At 47.1% G+C, this 22,603-nt stretch overlaps 1 protein-coding gene across 1 annotated transcript in view; it reads right to left on the bottom strand.

The window, feature by feature from the left end:
- The window catches only part of TRIM47 (tripartite motif containing 47), a 53,536-nt gene that overhangs the window by 3,031 nt on the left and 27,902 nt on the right, over nucleotides 1-22,603 (bottom strand). The window contains exons 2-3 of the mRNA XM_073587925.1: nucleotides 18,648-18,857; nucleotides 18,418-18,535 (exon numbers count right to left, since the gene is read on the bottom strand). Coding sequence (XP_073444026.1) covers nucleotides 18,418-18,535; nucleotides 18,648-18,857 — 328 coding nt within the window. The remainder of the gene's footprint in view (nucleotides 1-18,417; nucleotides 18,536-18,647; nucleotides 18,858-22,603) is intronic.

The raw sequence follows: 22,603 nt of genomic DNA on the forward strand, positions 1-22,603 counted from the left end.
CTGCTCTCCTGAAATACTCTGTGCTGCTGCCACCCTGCTCCTTCCACCATACAGTTGTGGCCAAAAGTATTGACACCCCTGCAACTCTGTCAGATAATACTCTGTTTCTTCCTGAAAATGATTGCAAACACAAATTCTTTGGTATTATTAACTTCATTTAATTTGTCTTAAATGAAAAAACACAAAAAGAATTGTCCTAAAGCTAAATTGGATATAATTCCACACCAAACATAAAAAAGAGGGTGGACAAAAGTATTGGCACTGTTCGAAAAATCATGTGATGCTTCTCTAATTTGTGTAATTAACAGCACCTGTAACTTACCTGTGGCACCTAACAGGTGTTGGCAATAACTAAATCACACTTGCAGCCAGTTGACATGGATTAAAGTTGACTCAACCTCTGTCCTGTGTCCTTGTGTGTACCACATTGAGCATGGAGAAAAGAAAGAAGACCAAAGAACTGTCTGAGGACTTGAGAAACCAAATTGTGAGGAAGCATGAGCAATTTCAAGGCTACAAGTCCATCTCCAAAGACCTGAATGTTCCTGTGTCTACCGTGCGCAGTGTCATCAAGAAGTTTAAAGCCCATGGCACTGTGGCTAACCTCCCTAGATGTGGACGGAAAAGAAAAATTGACGAGATTTCAACGCAAGATTGTGCGGATGTTGGATAAAGAACCTCGACTAACATCCAAACAAGTTCAAGCTGCCCTGCAGTCCGAGGGTACAACAGTGTCAACCCGTACTATCCGTCGGCGTCTGAATGAAAAGGGACTGTGGTAGGAGACCCAGGAAGACCCCACTTCTTACCCCGAGACATAAAAAAGCCAGGCTGGAGTTTGCCAAAACTTGCCTGAAAAAGCCTAAAACGTTTTGGAAGAATGTTCTCTGGTCAGATGAGACAAAAGTAGAGCTTTTTGGGCAAAGGCATCAACATAGAGTTTACAGGAGAAAAAAAGAGGCATTCAAAGAAAAGAACACGGTCCCTACAGTCAAACATGGCAGAGGTTCACTGATGTTTTGGGGTTGCTTTGCTGCCTCTGGCACTGGACTGCTTGACCGTGTGCATGGCATATGAAGTCTGAAGACTACCAACAAATTTTGCAGCATAATGTAGGGCCCAGTGTGAGAAAGCTGGGTCTCCCTCAGAGGTCATGGGTCTTCCAGCAGGACAATGACCCAAAACACACTTCAAAAAGCACTAGAAAATGGTTTGAGAGAAAGCACTGGAGACTTCTAAGGTGGCCAGCAATGAGTCCACACCTGAATCCCATAGAACACCTGTGGAGAGATCTAAAAATCGCAGTTTGGAGAAGGCACCCTTCTAATATCAGGGACCTGGAGCAGTTTGCCAAAGAAGAATGGTCTAAAATTCCAGCAGAGCATTGTAGGAAACGCATTGATGATTACCGGAAGCGGTTGGTCGCAGTTATTTTGGCTAAAGGTTGTGCAACCAAGTATTAGGCTGAGGGTGCCAATACTTTTGTCTGGCCCATTTTTGGCGTTTTGTGTGAAATGATCAGTTTTGCTTTTTGCTTCATTCTCTTTTGTGTTTTTTCATTTAAGACAAATTAAATGAAGATAATAATACCAAAGAATTTGTGTTTGCAATCATTTTCAGGAAGAAACTGAGTATTATCTGAAAGAATTGCAGGGGTGTCAATACTTTTGGCCACAACTGTATATCAGGCCCCTGTCGCCTCGCTTTCACACATCCCCAGGACAGGATCTGAGGAGAGGAATGGGGTCTTCGGTCACCAAGGATGGCAGGCAGCAAGGATTCTGGGAGCAGGGTGACAGCAGCACAGAGTATTTCAGGAGAGCAGTGCGCTGGTCTGTGGGGGGCACAGAGGAAGATATATCGGAGTGGAGCAGGGTGACAGCACCACAGAAATCCAGGAAACATTTCTGCTGATTGATGGCCTGTTCTGATCCAGACTTTGCATGCAAAGACCCCATTCCCCTCCTCAGATCCTGTCCTGGCGATGTGTGAAAGCGAGGCGACAGGCGCAGTCCGGGGAGACGCTGGGAAGCAGCTGGGGGGGAAATGTAGCCATACAGTAACGATAAAAATGAGACCCCTCTCTTCAGCTGCCTCAGCAGCCCTCCCCTGACTGCACCTAACCATTACCCCTGACCTGTGTGCAGGTGCTCAGCCAGAACCACCCCAGAATGAATACTGACAGTGTTCTCACATAATACCGCCATATAGTTCACACATAATGCCGCCATATAGATCATACACAATACCACCATGTAGATCACACATAAAACCAGCAGGGTGACAGCAGCACAGAGTATTTCAGGAGAGCAGTATCACACGGGATATGATTAGATACACGGCTCAGCAGTCAGCATCACGCGGGATAGGATTAGATACACGGCTCAGCAGTCAGTATCACTCAGGAGAGGATTAGATACACGGCTCAACAGACAGTATCAAACAGTAGAGGGTTAGATACACAGCTCAGCAGACAGTATCACACTGGATAAGATTGGATAAACGGCTCAGCAGTCACACAGGATAGGATTAGATACACAGCTCAGCAGTCAGTCACACAGGATAGGATTAGATACACAGCTCAGCAGTCAGTATCACACAGGATAGGATTAGATACACAGCTCAGCAGTCAGTATCACACAGGATATGATTAGATACACGGCTCAGCAGTCAGTATCACACAGGATAGGATTAGATACACAGCTCAGCAGTCAGTATCACACAGGATAGGATTAGATACACGGCTCAGCAGTCAGTATCACACAGGATAGGATAAGATACATGGCTCAGCAGTCAGTATCACACAGGATAGGATTAGATACACAGCTCAGCAGTCAGTATCACACAGCAGAGGGTTAGATACACGGCTCAGTATTCAGTATCACACAGGAGAAGATTAGATACACAGCTCAGCAGACAGTACCACACAGCAGAGGGTTAGATACACAGCTCAGCAGACAGTATCACACAGGATAGGATTAGATACACAGCTCAGCAGTCAGTATCACACAGGATAGGATTAGATACACGGCTCAGCAGTCAGTATCACACAGGATAGGATTAGATACACGGCTCAGTATTCAGTATCACACAGGATAGGATTAGATGTCCAGCAGATGGCCAAGTGTTTTGCAAGAGCAGGGGCAGCAGCTGGTCGGGGGTTTTGGAAAGAGCAGCTCGGTCTCCAGGAGCTCGTCCTGTATCCTCTCCTGCAGCTGGTAAGTGCAGAGTGAACATCCAAGCCGTTATGCTGGAACAGTACAGCATCCAGGGCTTGCAATAGAGTGTAAATGGAGCTAAAAGGAAAGCACTGGGCTCTAATAAAATGGCGCCTGGCCATACCTACAGCTGTGAATTGAGCTGCGCACAGAGGCCTGCCCAGTTCACAGCTGATGCTGCTGCAATGATACAGATAGGGGTCGGGAGCCGACTGTTCTCTCTTATGCCCAGGGACTGCCGTAAATGAGCATGGAAAGTGTCGATCAGCAGCCAGAAAGGTGAGATGGCAGCCCCCAGTGGCTGCATTAATACAGGGAAAAAAACCATACACACCACCGAGTCAAGCTTAGGGGACAATAACTTTTTATACTATTTTCTTTTTTACATTAAATTATGAAAAAACACGGCACCCTCCCTTTAATATTAGACTCATATGGCCATAATTTTATACTCCTATAGGGTCAATAGACTTCTCTGACCCTATTCGCTTTAAAAAGAAGTTTTTCCTAGTCATGCTCTGATCTGGACAATGGTCACCTATTGTGATTAGTACATCCTGTGTTATGAATAGTGTGCGGAGGTGTTAGCTGTCATGATCATCTTATCTTTCACGATAAAGAAAATGCTGAAAAGACTTCAGCTAATAATTGGAAGTATACATCTAGTATAAGACATAGTGGCCACAGTAAAAGTTAGGCTGGAGTCACACTAACCTGCGCAAAATACGGTCCGTAGTTTACATGCGTAATACGGATGAATGACCCCTAAATAGTGCTCCGTATGTCATCCGTAAGCCAGGTGCGGTCGCGTATTTTGCGCATGTCAGCATCCGTATGTAATCCGTATGCAATCCGTATGGCGAGATTTTCTCGCAGCCTTGCAAAATGGACATTTAACGGTTTTGAGGCCTGCTAACTAAAACATTAGCCTGCACTGTATTTATTGGCTCAGGAACAGGTGGCTGCCTCCATTCTGTCCATTTGTCACCTTGCTTTCACTAGGTGTGTTGTTGTTGTATGTGCAGCATGTCAGACAGTCTGACTTTCAACACAACTGAGCAGGTTCTCTTCAACTGGCTTTTGTCATGGTGCTTTGGCCAACTATACCCAGTGATAGTGGATCCGCGGAGGAGGAGACGCATGTGGGTCCATCCACTTTTGAGGCAACGACTCACAAGAGGTCATTTTCACCGCCTCTATTATTCTCTGTGGGAGCATCCTGTCAAATTCTACCAATACTGTCGCATGAGCCTTGCAACATTTGCTACACTCTTGGAGACACTGCGCCCTTGGATAACCTTTCAGGATACAAGGATGTGCAAAGCTATATCTGCAGAGGAGCGACTTCTACTCACAATACGGTATGTACTACACAACCACATTCTCTATGTTCATGATGTGTTGGGCAAAGTTTGAATTTTTGCCTTCATGGAGTAAGTTTTAGGCCCTCATCTTAGTCCACATATGTTTCAACTTACAGACACGAATGTTGGGTGGAATATGGACTGAATATCACTTACTCATTGTGCAAAGCAAGATGTGTGTGTGTTCTGGCATAGTCAGGTCAATATGTATTGAAATCTGGACAAGACTCCATCAAGTCGTCATGCCCGAGCCCAGGATGGAAGACTGGTTGAGGATATCAAGGGACTTTGAGGAGGAATGCCAGTTTCCTAATTGTATTGGGGCCCTTGATGGCAAACATATCCGGGGGCATAATCCGCCGAACTCTGGCTCCCAATTCTTCGATTATAAACAATACTTTTCTGTTGTATTGTTGGCTCTGGCCGACCCTCAATATAAGTTTATAATTGTTGACATTGAGGCCATATCCCCGGCGCAACCTTCACCACAGGCGCAGGATATGTAACTTGCGCTTATCACGTGCTTGGCGACTGGTGGAGTGTTCCTTTGGCATTCTTTGTGCCAAATGGCGGGTACTCCAGTCTGCCATTCAGCTGAGTGAACAAAATGTTAATGAAGTAGTGAAAGTCTGTGTGGTACTTCATAACTTCACCAGGATACATGATTGTTCCTCCTCTTCTGGTGTTGTGCGTAGGCCGGACAATGTGTGTAGGGTGAGACCACCTATCAACCATCAACGTAGACCGATCTCTGGCCTCAATGTGCGTGATCATTTAACTAATTACTTTATGGCACCTCAGGGGGAACCTTCTTGGCAAGAGCATGCTGGATCTATGTTGGCAATGTTGGTTTGATGTGTGTCAAAATATATATATTTCTACCCCTTCTGAATCTCTGACTGTTGCTTTGATTTGGTACGTGTATTTTGATATGGGTTTGGACAATTAAGACAGAGACGTGAAGTGTAGTTGGCCAATTTTTACTTTTGCCTTTATTGTGGTTTTTTTTTTAAGTTTGTAAGGCAAACATATTCTTGCCCTATGAAAAACTTGGGCAATGGCCCAAATTGGGCTTTTGGCATATTTCAACATTGTTGTTCAAACAAAATTACTAATATATCCTACAACATACATAGTGCAATAACAACATTGCAACTGTACACATTTGGAATCCAAAGTAAAAAAGAGGAGTTATCCATCATCAAAATGAGCTACACAAGATAATACTAACATTTATTATGAATGTTTTCAAATCATATTAATAAGCCACCATGACAGGCAAGGCTACTTACGCGTTTCTGACACATATTACATGTCTGTAATAAACACAATATTTCACCGCACTATACTGGGAAAGTCAAAGGATCAAAATAGAAGACTGACTTGATAATACATAGAGAGAGCGTGATGGTCTTGAGGCTGTTTGCCTTGATTTTGGAATATAGTTAGCTGGCCTAAATTGGACTAAGAGAATATGGACAGCACGCCTTTTCTAAGCATTTTCAAGTGAGTACTCTATTTTGATCCTTTGACTTTGCCAGTATAGCCCCGTGAAATATTGTATTTTTTAAAGACATGTAATATGTATCAGAAACACATAAGGTAGCCTTGCCTGTCATGGTGTCTTAATCATATGATTTGAAAACCGTCATAAGAAATCTTATTATTATCTGTTTTAGCTCATGTTGCTGCTGGATAAAACCTCTTTTTGACTTTGCCTTGGGATTTTAACCACCAGTTCAAACACACTGGACATCTCCTCCCATCAAAACAATTAACAACAGTCATATACAGTATGGGTTTACTAAGTCCATGTTTTAAGCCACTTATAAATGGAATGTTGGGGAAGGAGAAGGCGGAGGAGCAGCCTGTGGTTGCTGCTGACTACTTTGAGCAACATCGCCCTGTGTGGGTGCATACTGTTGCCCATGCTGTTGGTACTGACCTTCCTCCTGTGATTGTTGGGGGTAGTGGCCATAGTAATACTGCTGAGGGGCATCTTGTTGGGGCGGGTAGGCCCGTGTCTCATACCCACCAATATAGCCATGTCGTCCCCAACCAGGTTGGGACCAGCCTCCAACACTGGGTGGGACTAAGTGACCATATTGGTGGGGTTGGCTAGAGCCAGAAATCTGTTGCTGGTGTTGGGAAGGTTGGGTAGGGGGAGGAAGGGGGTGAGGTGTAGGCCCACGTATTAGAGGATGTTCGGACCCTGCTTGAGCAAGCATCTGTGTGGATGGTCTCATGCGCATTAGATTTCTGGGGGAAAGCTGCCACCTCTCCAGATATTCGAAAAGCTCATATGGGGTATTGGGGGGGTGCTTGCATCAAGCAGGATCTGAAAACATCCCCTAATACAGAGCCTGACCTCACGGGTAAGGGCACGGAGATAAAGGGTCAGGCTACGTGAGTAGGCCTCCTCTCCATCATCTGTAGTTACTCGAGATAAATAATTTAGCACCCCTGTGTCCACATTGGTCCTGCTCTCTTGAACAGTGACCTGGCGCCTTCTTCGGGTTCGCCGGGATGTAACAGCAGCCTGTGGGGATCCCCTGATATGGCCAGTTGGGCTGCTGCTCAAGTTGCCCGGCTCTTCCAGGATGGGTGATGGGGCAGCAGCAGACCGTCCTGGTGGTGTTGTGTGTTGGGCAGCCAATGGGTTCTCCTGTGATGACTCATCTTCTGCCATGCTTCTTGTAGGGGGGGGAGATGGGCCAGCCACCTCATCCCCTACAGGATCAATTATGGGCTCTGTCTCTGAGGCCGTTCCTCGATCCGCAAGGTTGGATTGAGTTCTGTTATGAAATAGAACAGAGGCAAAAACACATCAATATTTTTGGCCCTGTAAAGTATTTGTGTAATGTGGTGTGAGGTATCTACTTACGGTCTCAGATCCAGAATTGGGGCGAGGAAGAAGAGCTGGTCGTAATAGATATATTTTCTTTTTACGTATCCCGCATCCCCACTCCTGAACCGCTGCTGGCGTTCCCGGCGGTATTGGTCCCGGATGCTTCGCCAGCGTTTCATCACATCTTCCACTGCAATGTGACAGGAAATATTGTCAAATTCACATATTTGATAGGTCACATTTGCTACCAGTAGTCTAGGCATGGGGCCTTCTGGGGTGTGCTTTCTACCCATGGTGGCATATCTAATTGGGCAGATACACAGGGTCTCTTTAGCTACACTTAATAATTGGTTTGTCTAGGAGAATGAGGAGCTTGTGGCCTAAACCCAAATTATGGCTGTGTGAATCCACGTGTCACATCCAAATCTAACGGCCTCATGAGGCAAAAAGTACATGCACAGGAAGGGGGGTACTGATTCTATATTCCTTTTTTGTTGTGCGCTAAGGTTACTCATGTTTTGCCTTGTACTTACGAATTTTATGCTGCTCCTCACGTGGTCGGTCACCAAAGTCATGGTACATCTGGCGACAGATGCGCCTCCATGACGCCTCCTTTCTTGCCCGGTTTGAATAATTGGCATCGCGTTGGTCCCAGATTTCGGGACGCTCCTGCCCCAAGACTATTAACATCTCCACATTTATGTAAGTGGACGCCATGCTGCTGCTGCTGTACTCCGTGGAGGCGTACTTCCTGGATGTCTGGAGCGCTTTTTGAGCTCATTTGCATGTCTAGGCTTCCTGATGATGGATTGGCCCATTTCCTGTCACCAGCCAAAAGACCTGCGTATTGCTCGCAGGTCACACGTCTGGTCCGTGTGTAATCCGTATTTTTTGCGCACCCATAGTCTTGCATTGGCGTACTACGGGTGTAGTACGCTGACAATTGCAGCATGCTGCGATTGGCACGGAGCGTAGGATACGGATGAGAAATATACGCCTGGTGCGAGGGACCCCATAGAAAATCATTTGCCCGTGTCTAATGCGTGCTTTTAGCGCCTCTCACTCGGCCGTATTCCTCGCCAGTGTGACCCCGGCCTTACACTGGACCTGTAAACCTGAGTTAGGCCGGGGTCCTACTAGAGAGAAATACGGACAAGTGAGAGGCATAAAAACCTTGCACTAAACACGGACCAATGATTCTCTATGGGGTAGCTCCCATCAGCCGTATATTTTTCAGCCGTATTTTACGGTCCGTGCCAATCGCAGCATACTGCGATTGTCAGCGTATTCCGGTCGAAATACGCCAATGCAAGTCTATGGTGCGCTAAAAATATGGATTACACACGGACCAGATGTGTGACTAGCGAGAAATACGCACCGGTGTCCTTTAACAAAAGCCGGCAATTCATTTTGCGAGACAGTAAAATCACACTGACATGTTAAATAAAGAAACGAAAGAATAGATATATACACAAAGAATATATTATATATATATATATACACATATATATATATACACACACACGTCATTGAGACAGATATACCGTATATATATATCATATTATAGAGTTTTACGTAGCAGAATAATTGCCGACTTCTGTAAAATCAATCTCAAATCTGACATGAAATGACACATGGTTCACATACAGTAAACCATTTCATTTCATGTATTTTTTGTATGTCCCTGACGAATAATTAAAGTAGGGTTTGTGTGTAAAATTTGGGACGTCTAGGTGTTAAATTAAGGGGTTAATTCGTTGGAAAAAATGCGTGGGCTCTCACGGTAAAATCGCAACCAGAGAGGTAAAGCAGGTAAGTGAGGGCAGATTTTAATAGCCTTGAGAGGGACCCCCCGCGACAAAAATCTGGCAGGGGACTCCGCGCAGCCTCACTGATGTCTCTGGCTGACCTGAGGTGAACTATTGAGCATGGGAAAAAATGCAGAAACTTTCCCACCCTCACTAGTTGATCTCCGGGCAGCCAGGGAGGCTGCCCCGAGATGAAATGATTCATTCTGGCAGTGGTTTACATGGGGCTGGTCGCATTATCACTGGTCCCTGTGTAAACCACTTAACCCCTTCTGATGGATTGCAGCAGGGGACCTGACTGAGCAGTGGAGAGGTAAGGATATGGTTGCTTTTTTGTTTTATTTTTATTACAGGTCGATGGCTTTTATTTGGATTAGCAGAGGAATAAATATGGTCAAAAACTAGGTGTCTTTATTTCATTAAATTATTTTTTCATTAATGTCTGTGTATGTTTTTTAACCGTTTGTCTAGGGTTAATAATGGATCGGTGTCTTATTGACACCTCTCCATTATTAATCGGCTTAATGTCACCTTTCAATTGCAAGGTGACATTAACCCATTAATATTAACCCATTAGCTACAGGGCAATGGGAATAGAGAGTATAAGTGCCAGAAAAGGCGCATCTTATAGATGCGCCTTTTCTGGGGTGTCTGGGGGCAGATTTTTGTAGCCGGGGGGGGCAAAAACAATGGTCCCTCTCAAGGCTATTAAAATCTGTCCTCACTCACCTGCTTTACCTCTCTGGTTGCGATTTTACTGCGGGAGCCCACGCATTTTTTTCCAATGAATTAACCACTTAAATTAACACCTAGACGTCCCAAATTTTAAACACAAACCCTACTTTAATTATTCATCAGGGACATATAAAAAAATACATGAAATTAAATGGTATGTGTCATTTCATGTTGGGTTTGGGATTGATTTTACTGAAGCCGGCAATTGATTTAGTGGCTATTCTGCTATGTAAAACTCTATGAAATGTAAATATCTACTATATAGTTGTCTAATTCTGTCTGTCTGTCTGTAATGGAAATCCTGCCTCGCTGATTGGTCACGGCAGTTAGGCCGCGACCAATCAGCGACAGTTGCTTAGTCGTCGCGGCAACAAGGCCGCATTGCTTATTGCACAGGCACATTACAGCCGTTAAAGGCATCACTGCTGTGTCGCTCATTACACAGGCACAGTCCTGTACATATTCTGGAGTACAATACCTTTGGTAAGATCTGAACAGTGACTGCAGCTCTGGCTGTAACAGGAGTATAATACATTAGGTAAGAGCAGAACGGTGACTGCAGCTCTGGGTGTAACTGGACTACAATACATTAGGTAAAAGCAGAACAGTGACTGCAGCTCTGGAAGTAACTGGAGTACAATACATTAGGTAAGAGCATAACAGTGACAGGAGCTCTGGGTGTAACTGAACTACAATACATTAGGTAAAAGCAGAACAGTGACTGCAGCTCTGGGAGTAACTGGAGTACAATACATTAGATAACAGCACAACAGTGACAGCAGCTCTGGGTGTAACTGGAGTACAATACATTAGGGAACAGCAGAACAGTGACAGCAGCTCTGGGTGTAACTAGAGTACAATACATTAGGTAACAGCAGAACAGGGACTGCAGATCTGGGTGTAACTGGAGTACACTACATTAGGTAACAGCAGAACAGTGACTGCAGCTCTGGGTGTAACAGGAGTACATTAGGTAACAGCAGCACAGTGACTGCAGCTCTGGGTGTAACTGGAGTACAATACATTAGGTAAGAGCAGAACAGTGACTGCAGCTCTGGGTGTAACTTGAGTACAATACATTTGGTAAGATCTGAACAGTGACTGCAGCTCTGGCTGTAACAGGAATATAATACAACTATTTTTTATTTTAACAGAGACTCTAGAATACCCGATGCGATAGAATCGGGCCACCATCTAGTATATATATGTGTGTGTGTGCATCTCAATGACATGTGTATATATATATATACAGTCATATATTAAAGTTTGGGCACCCCTATTAATGTTAACCTTTTTTCTTTATAACAATTTTGTTTTTTGCAACAGCTATTTCAGTTTCATATATCTAATAACTGATGGACTCAGTTATATTTCTGGATTCAAATGAGGTTTATTGTACTAACAGAAAATGTGCAATCTGCATTTAAACAAAATTTGACCGGTGCAAAAGTATGGGCACCCTTATCATTTTCTTGATTTGAACACTCCTAACTACTTTTTACTGACTTCCTGAAGCATTAAATTGGTTTTGTAACCTCATTGAGCTTTGAACTTCATAGCCAGGTGTATCAAATCATGAGAAAAGGTATTTAAGGTGGCCACTTACAAGTAGTTCTCCTATTTGATTCTCCTATGAAGAGTGGCATCATGGGCTCCTCAAAACAACTCTCAAATGATCTGAAAACAAAGATTATTCAACATAGCTTTTCAGGGGAAGGATATAAAAAGTTGTCTCAGAGATTTAACCTGTCAGTTTCCACTGTGAGTAACATAGTAAGGAAATGGAAGAACACAGGTACAGTTCTTGTTAAGCCCAGAAGTGGCAGGCCAAGAAAAATATCAGAAAGGCAGAGAAGAAGAATGGTGAGAACAGTCAAGGACAATCCTCAGACCACCTCCAAAGACCTGCAGCATCATCTTGCTGCAGATGGTGTCACTGTGCATCGGTCAACAATACAGCGCACTTTGCACAAGGAGAAGCTGTATGGGAGAGTGATGCGAAAGAAGCCGTTTCTGCAAGCACGCCACAAACAGAGTCACCTGAGGTATGCAAAAGCACATTTGGACAAGCCAGTTACATTTTGGAAGAAGGTCCTGTGGACTGATGAAACAAAGATTGAGTTGTTTGGTCATACAAAAAGGTGTTATGCATGGAGGCTAAAAAACACAGCATTCCAAGAAAAACACTGGCTACCCACAGTAAAATTTGGTGGAGGTTCCATCATGCTTTGGGGCTGTGTGGCCAATGCCGGCTCCGGGAATCTTGTTAAAGTTGAGGGTCGCATGGATTCAACTCAGTATCAGCAGATTCTTGACAATAATGTGCAAGAATCAGTGACGAAGTTGAAATTACGCAGGGGATGGATATTTCAGCAAGACAATGATCCAAAACACCACTCCAAATCTACTCAGGCATTCATGCAGAGGAACAATTACAATGTTCTGGAATGGCCATCCCAGTCCCCAGACCTGAATATCATTGAACATCTGTGGGATGATTTGAAGCGGGCTGTCCATGCTCGGCGACCATCAAACTTAACTGAACTGGAATTGTTTTGTAAACAGGAATGGTCACAAATACCTTCATCCAGGATCCAGGAACTCATTAATAGCTACAGGAAGCGACTAGAGGCTGTTATTTTTGCAAAAGGAGGATCTACGAAATATTAATGTCACTTTTATGTTGAGGTGCCCATACTTTTGCACCGGTCAAATTTTGTTAAAATGCAGATTGCACATTTTCTGTTAGTATAATAAACCTCATTTGAATCCAGAAATATAACTGAGTCCATCAGTTATTAGATATATGAAACTGAAATAGCTGTTGCAAAAACCAAAATTGTTATAAAGAAAAAAGGTTAACATTAATAGGGGTGCCCAAACTTTAACATATGACTGTATATATATATTCTATGTGTATATATCTATTCTTTCGTTTGTGTTTTAACCTGTCATTGGGCTCAATTATATGTCCATTTTGCAAGCCTGCAAAAAAATCTCGGCATACGGATGCCATACAGATTACATACGGATGCTTACATGCGCAAAATACGTGGCCACACCTTGACAACGGATGACATACGGATCACTATTCAGGGACCATTTCTGCGTATTACGACCATTAAGTGTGACTCCAGCCTTACTCTCCCTTACAATGATTTATTCAGGTCATTCTCTGAAAACCTCACCAGATACTATAATAGCTGTATTCGTCCTTACTCCTATTTACTTAGATCATTCTACTAAAAAGCTTCATCTACATTGCTGTAATTTAAATCTGTGTTGTATGGATTGGATATAATGTCCCGTTAGCAAGCTACGGCCAATACTGTACCTCTTTGTATCCACAAATTTATATTGAGGCACGCAGATATTTTTTTCTGTTGAATTTATATTCAGTCTGTGAAAAAAAAGTCGGTGCCTGCTCCCTTCCATGCTGCATTATGAAGATGTTCTCCCCCATTTGCATGCATTTTGGGGTGAACATGCTCCCTCATTCAGTCACCATATGGGTAAAGAAAAGTGTCATTTTTACCTGTTGATAAATAAATGTATCACCTATCCAAAAGATAGATCATCTATTTATATAATTGCCTTGTAATGTTTTCATTTCCTGTTCAGTCCAGATGTCACCGTATCTCAGAATTCCAAGCGGAGGAAGTTCACAAACCGCCATATTGGGACACCCAAGTGATGGGTGTCTCAATATGGAAACTGCTGCTAGTACCAACCTATTGTATGGTACCACCAGCGGAACACTGTTGCGCCGTACGCATCACACTCACACTCTCACTCACACACTCATACCACCAACGGAACACCGTCACACTGCGCCTGCGCAAATTCCGCGCAGGCGGGCTCTGTGAATCATTTAGCTGATCCCGGCGGCAGATGCGCGACGTGTCTACAGGCAGAGAAAGTTCATTTTAAAAATTGTCAGAGAAAGTTCATTTTAAAAATTGTGTCTGATCGTGTATGGAGCATACCACATCTCTTGGGCAGGGGAGGAAGCAAAAGACAATACTGAGATTACAGCAGGGGATCACAGGCATTACCGGGCCTCCATCTAGTAAATGGATAAATTACTCGAGGGGGAGGGGATGTCCAACCACTGGATCCTTCTCCATACTTGAGAAGTGGACTAATAGAATGGCTACATCAAACACAAACAGAGTAGAACACGACTACATCCGGCGAGAGGCGGTCACTATAGGGCCGCGGTATGGCCGACTACGGGTCCTTAACTATATAGTCAACTTAGCCGTCCTGACGTCCCTCGGCGTTCTGGACGGTGGTTTTTCGGCAGAGCAGCCGCTGAGCCCAGCTGCTGAAGAGTTGGCGCAGTCTTCGAGCGTTCCGCCACTCCTGTGGCGCTGGGGCACCTCCGGCCCCGGAGGAGTCCTTGGACGAGTAGGCCACAGCCCCTGGATGGGGGCAAGCGGCAATGATGTGGGGTGGCGGGTGACAGACCACCTGTGCAGCTAGCAGCTGCGACGGGGAATCCGCGACAAGCAGAGGCTCGGCCCCTGACGCAGATCGGAGCGGGACCGTGGTGGCCGCCGACAGCACTGGGCTTGCCGCGACCACGGGTAAGGGCAGAGCGGCTGCGGGCAGCGGGAGACAGGCCGCAGTCGCGGGTTGAAGTGAGGCGGCAGCGGCCACTGGTGTCCACGGGCAGGCCGCAGCCGAGGGTAGGAGCGAGGCGGCAACAGCCACTGGTGACCGCGGGCAGGCCGCGGGCCGGAAGGCGGCGGCGGCCACCGGTGACTGTGGGCAGGCCGCGGGCCAGAAGAAGGCGGCAGCGGTTCTCGCCGCCGTCCCACTGATGTCCAGGGGAACTGTATCTCTCCTGTCTGGCCTCCTTCCTGGCTCTGGTGAGTCATTCTGGCTCTCAGTCGCTCCCACATTCTCCTGCTCCTTCTGTCTCGTTCTGCTGACTCACTGTGACTCTTGTTCCCCGCCCCTTTTATATTGGCTCCTCCCCCAGTCCACCTGTCAGTCTCCACGGTCCGTCCCTGAACTCTGTACCCCGGAAACAGCTTCCCCAGGAACCCAGGTGACGGTCCCCTTGGTTCCGACCAGGACACTCGACGGGGACCCTCTCTCCCACACTCCCCCACCCTATATGCTTGCCAGTCCTCGGATGAGGGCTTTAGTAGACTCGAGTTAGTCTTTGTAGATGACAGTTCTTGTCGCCATACGAACTGGTCCTGTTCGTAACGTTCAGGGGGTTTGCCAGCTGTTGACCGCTCGGAGCGTCTAAGTTCAACCGGGGTGGAGCTTTCTGGGGTGGTGGATGGTGGTGGATTGGTCGATTCTGGCAGGCTGACTGGGTCTGCTGTAATGTCATTACTTGGAGGGCCTGCGGATGTGGCTGGGAAGTCCTCTTCGTCATCCTGGTTACTCCGACGACAGGAACTGGTAGCTGGTTGGCGGCTACCAACTTTATCACTGTCCCCCACTGAGGTCTCACTGCTTCGGAAAAATGCTGCCGAAAATAAGTCTCTGGCATGGTCGTAACTTGCGATCCCGTATCTACTAGGCATCGCACGGCACGGCCTTTGATTTCTGCCCATACCACTGGGCACCGCGCGACCAGGTCTCCGTGACTTCCTCCACCCCGTGTGATGGGCTCTAGCTCCGGGCGGCGTCCCCACGGCTCAGGGTCCTCTGCTCCTCTTGGCCAGTGGGGCAGGTTCCCCCTGGAACGTGGGCACTCTCGGGCAGAGCGTTCCAATTCTCCACAATCGTAACAGGCAAATGGTCATGGGGACCGACTTGGGTGGGGGCCGCGATGGTTCATGCCTCCTTTACCCGGCCCTGGCCGACACCTTGTGGCCGCTTTCTTGGCTTCGGCCAGTTCACCCTTAATACTCTGTATCTCTTGCTTCACCTCTTATACCCAGTGGGGTTCGCTCAGGGCGCTTACGGATGCTTCGATACTCTGAGCCATCCCCACGGGGACTGTCACCTCTTGCTCCTGCTCCCGAACCAGTGCCTCCTTCCCTATCTCTGAAAAGGTCAGATGTGGGTCCACTCGCACCCGCTCTCGCAAAGCCTGTCTTGTCAGGGTGTCTCGTAACCCGGTCACTAACAGGTCACGTAATGTTACGTCCACAGTCTCCACGCCGACTCCATCCTTCCTTTCAATGACTTAAAACAGTTCCTGCAAAACATTCATATACTGGGTCACTGTTTCTCCCTCTTTCTGCATGCATCTAAACATCTGGGTTCTCAGTTCCCCCACATCGGTCGGGTCCCCATAGGCCTCTTCTAAGATCTGTAACACCCTGACGAAGGTGTTTCGCTGCCCCCGGGGCCTCAACATTACAGCATCCCGGGCTTCCCTGTCCAATGCCATCAGGGCCACTTGTGCCTCTAGGTCAGGGGTAAGCGGATGCATCCTGAATAACCTACGCATTCGCTCCGTCCAATTCCACAGCATAGTATTGCTGCCGGAGAACCTGGGTAGATTGCTTAGCATGGCCCCCAAAGAAATGCTGGGCTGGGGGTCCTCGTTGTCCGCGCTCGGAGACTGCATCCTGCCGACTACGCCAAATGTGGTACTAGCAGGTACGCAGGATGTAGTGACGAGTCGCGAGACGGTTTGGTGCTTTTGGTAATAACGTTTATAGGCCTAGAGGTGACTTTCCTCAGGCTCGGCCTGACCGACAAAAAGGGGTGACAAGGGTTGCCCTTGCAGGGGCTCAATACAAGTAAACACAAACAGAGTAGAACACGACTACATCCGGTGAGAGCCGGTCACTATAGGGCCGCGGTATGGCCGACTACGGGTCCTTAACTACATAGTCAACTTAGCCGTCCTGACGTCCCTCGGCGTTCTGGACGGTGGTTCTTCGGCGGAGCAGCCGCTGGGCCCAGCTGCAGAAGAGTTGGCGAAGTCTTCGAGCGTTCCGCCGCTCCTGTGGCTCTGGGGCACCTCCGGCCCCGGAGGAGTCCTTTCCTTGGACGAGTAGGCCACAGCCCCTGGACGGGGGCAAGCGGCAGAGATGCGGGGTGGTGGGTGACAGGCCACCTGTGCAGCTAGCAGCTGCGATGGGGAATCCGCGGCAAGCAGAGGCTCGGCCCCTGCCGCGGATCGCAGCGGGACAGTGGTGGCCGCCGACGGCACTGGGTTTGCTGCGACCACGGGTGAGGGCAGAGCGGCTGCGGGCGACAGGCCGCAGTCGCGGGTTGGAGTGAGGCGGCAGCGGCCGCTGGTGTCCACGGGCAGGCCGCAGCCGCGGGCAGGAGAGAGACGGCAACGGCCACTGGTGACCGCGGGCAGGCCGCGGCCACGGGTCAGAAGAAGGCGGCGGCCGCTGGTTGACGCGGGGCAGCGGTTCTCGGACGGTCGTCTCAGCGCCGTCCCACTGATGTCCAGGGGAAGTATCTCTCCTGTCTCTGGCCTCCTTCCTGGCTCTGGTGAGTCGTTCTGGCTCTCAGTCGCTCCCACGATCTCCTGCTCCTTCTGTCGCGTTCTGCTGACTCACTGTGACTCTTGTTCCCTGCCCCTTTTATATTGGCTCCTCCCCCAGTCCACCTGTCAGTCTCCACGGTCCGCCCCTGAACTCTGTCCCCCAGAAACAGCTTCCCCCGGAACCCAGGTGACGGTCCCCTTGGTTCCGACCCTCCGGACACTCGACGGGGACCCTCTCTCCCACATATGCACAATACTGTTGCATTTAGACAATGGACATTAGGGACCCTGTCTTCAAGAATAGTGGTGGTGGACCCAGTGGTCACAACCACCTGTAGATAGGTGATCAATCTATTTGGTGGGAAAAACCATTGTTTGCTGCTGTACAGAGTTCATACACTCAGATCTGCCATGTGCATAAACCTTTTGCTTAAAGAGAAGATTTCACACGCCAAACTATTTAAATGTGCCTGTTTCTTTTTTAAAGACAAGTCCAGCAATACTATTACATGGCCAGTCTGTTCCTCCGTTACTGAGAAATTAGTGTTTGAATTGATATACAAATGTCTATGGTAGATCTGAAGACTCTGTCACTCCAGCTCTACTCCCTGTCCCGAGCCACCACCTCCTGTGTGACTGATGGCTCTCACAGCATAGAGGCTGCCAGTGCAGCCAGAGGAGGGGAATGGAGCTGGAGTGACAGAGGCTTCACGTCTACAGCCTCATTTGCATGTCAATTCAAATACTGACTTCTCCATAATGGAAGAGCAGACTGGCCAGGAATTGCTGGACTTATCGTTGATAGAGCTACAGGCACATATAAATAGTTTGGAAGAAATCCTGGAGACAGATTCCCTTTAAGGATAATCCTTACTTTATCTGTTGTTGAGCATCTACTATACTACATTCTGCTGTACCAGCTGTCTTACATTACACACCATGATACACATAACAGATTCATTATCCCAACCCACCACAAGCTCCATTTCCATAATTTCCATAAATGCTCATTTCTCCCATTCACCTTGTTGCACAAGTCTGCCCATGTGGTCAGCGCACAATTCTTGAAGACACTGTTTGAACTTGGAGACCGCAGCATAGAATCCTGTCCAATGTAGTTCCTGAAATGTGGATTGTTCCTCCTGCGGCATAAATTAATAATTGGATGTATAATATAGTGTTATAGTTTTGATACATTTTATGCTGATGATAAATAAAGTATTACTACAGTCACATTGTATGGCGGACATGTACCTCAGTCACAAGCTGATCCTGCTGTTGATCTGGAACGACCTGGGCAGAATGCATTGTAAGTCCTTCTAGGTCTTGGCTGTTTGTATTCTTCGCCATCTGATTCTCTGCTTGTTCCATCATCTGCAGTAACCGAAAACCTGAGGCCTGTAATATCCTCACCATATCAGAGAAGCCTTGACTGACTACTCTGCGATGTCTGGTAACGGAAACCTGTGAAAATTGAACATGGTTATGAACTAGGAGACACTGAGTAACTCATCTTTTTTCTATATGTGAATGTAGATCAGGCATTTATTTTGGCTATTCTTAGTTGTAGGCAGCATCGGACTGGAGCACCTTGGGCCCACCAGTGAAAATCATTCTTGGGCCCAATATGTAGCTACATAGAAATAAATACAAGACCACCAATTGTGCGGTAAAACACGCTAATATCAGGGTATAATATAAAGTAGCACATGTCTTAATTATGAGGCAGAGGTTGAGGTAGCCCCCCTCATCATAGAATATAAAGTAGCCCCGTCATAGAATATAAAATAGCCCCCTCATATAGTATAATTGAGCCCCTCACAGAATATAATGCAACCCCCATAGAATATAATGTAGCCCACCATATAATATAATGCAACCAGCCTCATAGAGTATAATGCAGCACCCCATAGGGTATAATGTAGCCCCCTTAGAGAATAGTGCAACTCCCTCATAAGGTATAATGCAGCCACCCATAGAATATAATGTTGCCCCCTCATAGGGTATAATGCAGCCCCCTTCATATAGTATAATACAGCCCCCCCACATGATATAATGTAGCCCCCTCAGAGAATAATTTAGCCCCCTCATAAGGTATAATGCAGCCCCTCCATAGAATATAATTCAACCCCCCTCATATGGTATAATGCAACCCCCCACAGAATATAATGTAGCCCCCTCATAGGGCATCATGCTGCACCTCCCTCATAGGGTATCATGCTGCCTCCCCCTCATAGGGTATCATGCTGCCTCCCCCCTCATAGAGTATCATGCAGCTCTCCCCCATAGGGTATCATGCAGCAATCCCCCATAGGGCATCATGCAGCTCCCCTCCATAGGGTATCATGCAGCTCCCCTCCATAGGGTATCATGCAGCTCCCCTCCATAGAGTATCATGCAGCTCCCCTCCATAGAGTATCATGCAGCTCCCCCCATAGGGTATCATGCAGCTCCCCTCCATAGAGTATCATGCAGCTCCCCTCCATAGGGTATCATGCAGCTCCCCTCCATAGGGTATCATGCAGCTCCCCTCCATAGAGTATCATGCAGCTCCCCTCCATAGGGTATCATGCAGCTCCCCTCCATAGAGTATCATGCAGCTCCCCTCCATAGAGTATCATGCAGCTCCCCCCATAGGGTATCATGCAGCTCCCCTCCATAGAGTATCATGCAGCTCCCCTCCATAGGGTATCATGCAGCTCCCCTCCATAGAGTATCATGCAGCTCCCCTCCATAGAGTATCATGCAGCTCCCCCCATAGGGTATCATGCAGCTCCCCTCCATAGAGTATCATGCAGCTCCCCTCCATAGGGTATCATGCAGCTCCCCTCCATAGAGTATCATGCAGCTCCTCTCCATAGAGTATCATGCAGCTCCCCTCCATAGGGTATCATGCAGCTCCCCTCCATAGGGTATCATGCAGCTCCCCTCCATAGGGTATCATGCAGCTCCCCTCCATAGGGTATCATGCAGCTCCCCTCCATAGGGTATCATGCAGCTCCCCTCCATAGGGTATCATGCAGCTCCCCTCCATAGGGTATCATGCAGCTCCCCTCCATAGGGTATCATGCAGCTCCCCTACATAGGGTATCATGCAGCTCCCCTCCATAGGGTATCATGCAGCTCCCCTCCATAGGGTATCATACAACCAGGACTCACTGATATATATACAAAACTACAGTGATACCTTATAACTGATAACTGATACCTGATGTCTGATACCTGATACCTGATAACTGATAACTGATAACTGATACCTGATACCTTATAACTGATACCTGATATGATCATGTCCTAAAATGGACACTGTAGTACAGTAAAATGGACACTGTAGCCCCGGGGCCCCAACCACCCAAGGGGCCCCAAACTGATGGTAAAAAATTGTATTTTAATACTTTAATTTCTCATAAAATACCCAGCTCCTATATTATTTAAAAGTTTAAAGTTAATAAAAACGAAAAGATCCATGAAAGTGCAAGCGTAAATGTTTTTTGTTCGTTTATACTTTAAACGGGGAAACGCTATTTCGCTTAGTAACAGGAGCTCTATGGCAGACTATTAGCTGATCATGTGGTGTCGTGCCAGGCGGTGACTCAGCCAATAGCTCAGGCAGCGGTCGTGACGCGACGTGCACTGACACTGAGGTCTTGTTTACCCCAACTGCTCATTGGCCATTGCTCATCGGTCAACGGCCAGTGTCGGATCGTCAGTGCAGTCTGTGTCACATATAGTAGTTGTAGTGCGTGTGTAGGTAGATAGTATTTAGTATTACCGTATTTTCCGGCGTATAAGACGACCCCCAACTTTTCCAGTTAAAATATAGAGTTTGGAATATACTCGCCGTATAAGACTACCCCTCTTCTACGGTATGATTCCCATTGTGAACCCCACACAGCCCTTCATACAGTATAATGGCCCCTACATCTCTTCACACTGTATTATGGCCCCCACACAGCCTTAAAGGGACACTGTCACCAGCATTTTGCCATCCCATCTGATAGCAGCATAATGTAGAGATAGAGACCCGGATTCCAGCTATGTGTCACTTACTGAGCTGCTTGCTGTAATTTTAATATAATTACTGTTTTCCCTGCTTCATATTTAGCAGTAAATGAATGTGCTGGACTATTTGATTAGTCCTACAATGTTAATCTCAAACTGATTGAACAGTGATTTTATGAAAACTACACTGAGCAGCCCAGTAAGTGACACTGGTGACAGTGTCCCTTTAAATCACCCTCCATAAAGTATAAAGGCTTCCTCATAGTCCTTCAAGTATTATCATGCCCCCCACAGAGCCCACCCAGTATTATAATGGATTCCACATAGTATAATTGGCTCCGTATATTATAGTGCATCATCCATAGTCACCCATTATAATGCACCATCATAGTGCTCCACAGAGGCGTATCTAGGCTTCCTGGCACCCGGGGCAAGAATTTGGTTCGGCGCCCCCCCCACTCCAAATCCCCCACACATTAACCCCATCCCCACTCATTAACCCCCATCCCCACTTCAAATCCCCCACACATTAAATAACCCCATCCCCACTCCAAAATCCCCCCCACACATTATGTACCCCCCACTCCAAATCCCCCACATATTAACCCCATCCCTACTCATTAACCCCCCAAACAATAACCCCCATCCCCACTCATTAATTTCATCCCCACTCATTAACCCCGCCGTCCATACTCCCAAATCCCCCAACACATTATGTACCCCCCCACATTAACCCCCATCCCCACTCATTAACCCCCCAGACATTAATTCCATCCCCACTCAATAACCCCCATCCCCACACATTAACCCCATCCCCACTCCTTAACCCCCCACACATTAACCCCCATCCCCACTCATTAACCCCCCACACATTAACCCCCATCCCCACTCATTAACCCCTCACACATTAACCCCCATCCCCACTCATTAACCCCCCACACATTAACCCCCATCCCCACTCATTAACCCCACTACACATTAACCTCATCGCCACACATTAACACCCCCCATCTTCGGTGGTTTCTTCAGCTCCACATTAGAGCACACTTACCACCAGTGCTGAGCGTTCATTGGGCGCCGGGAAGTGACGTCAGCAGCGTGATCACATGACATGTCACTCTGCTGACGTCGCTCTGGCCCGGCGGTCAGAGCTGCAATTGTACTGGCGTCTATACAGACATCAGTACAATTGTTCCCTGGGAGCCGGC

The sequence above is a fragment of the Dendrobates tinctorius genome, unplaced genomic scaffold (genome assembly GCF_039654945.1).
Source record: "Dendrobates tinctorius isolate UK_male_01 unplaced genomic scaffold, ASM3965494v1 ptg000103l, whole genome shotgun sequence".
Taxonomy (NCBI): domain Eukaryota; kingdom Metazoa; phylum Chordata; class Amphibia; order Anura; family Dendrobatidae; genus Dendrobates; species Dendrobates tinctorius.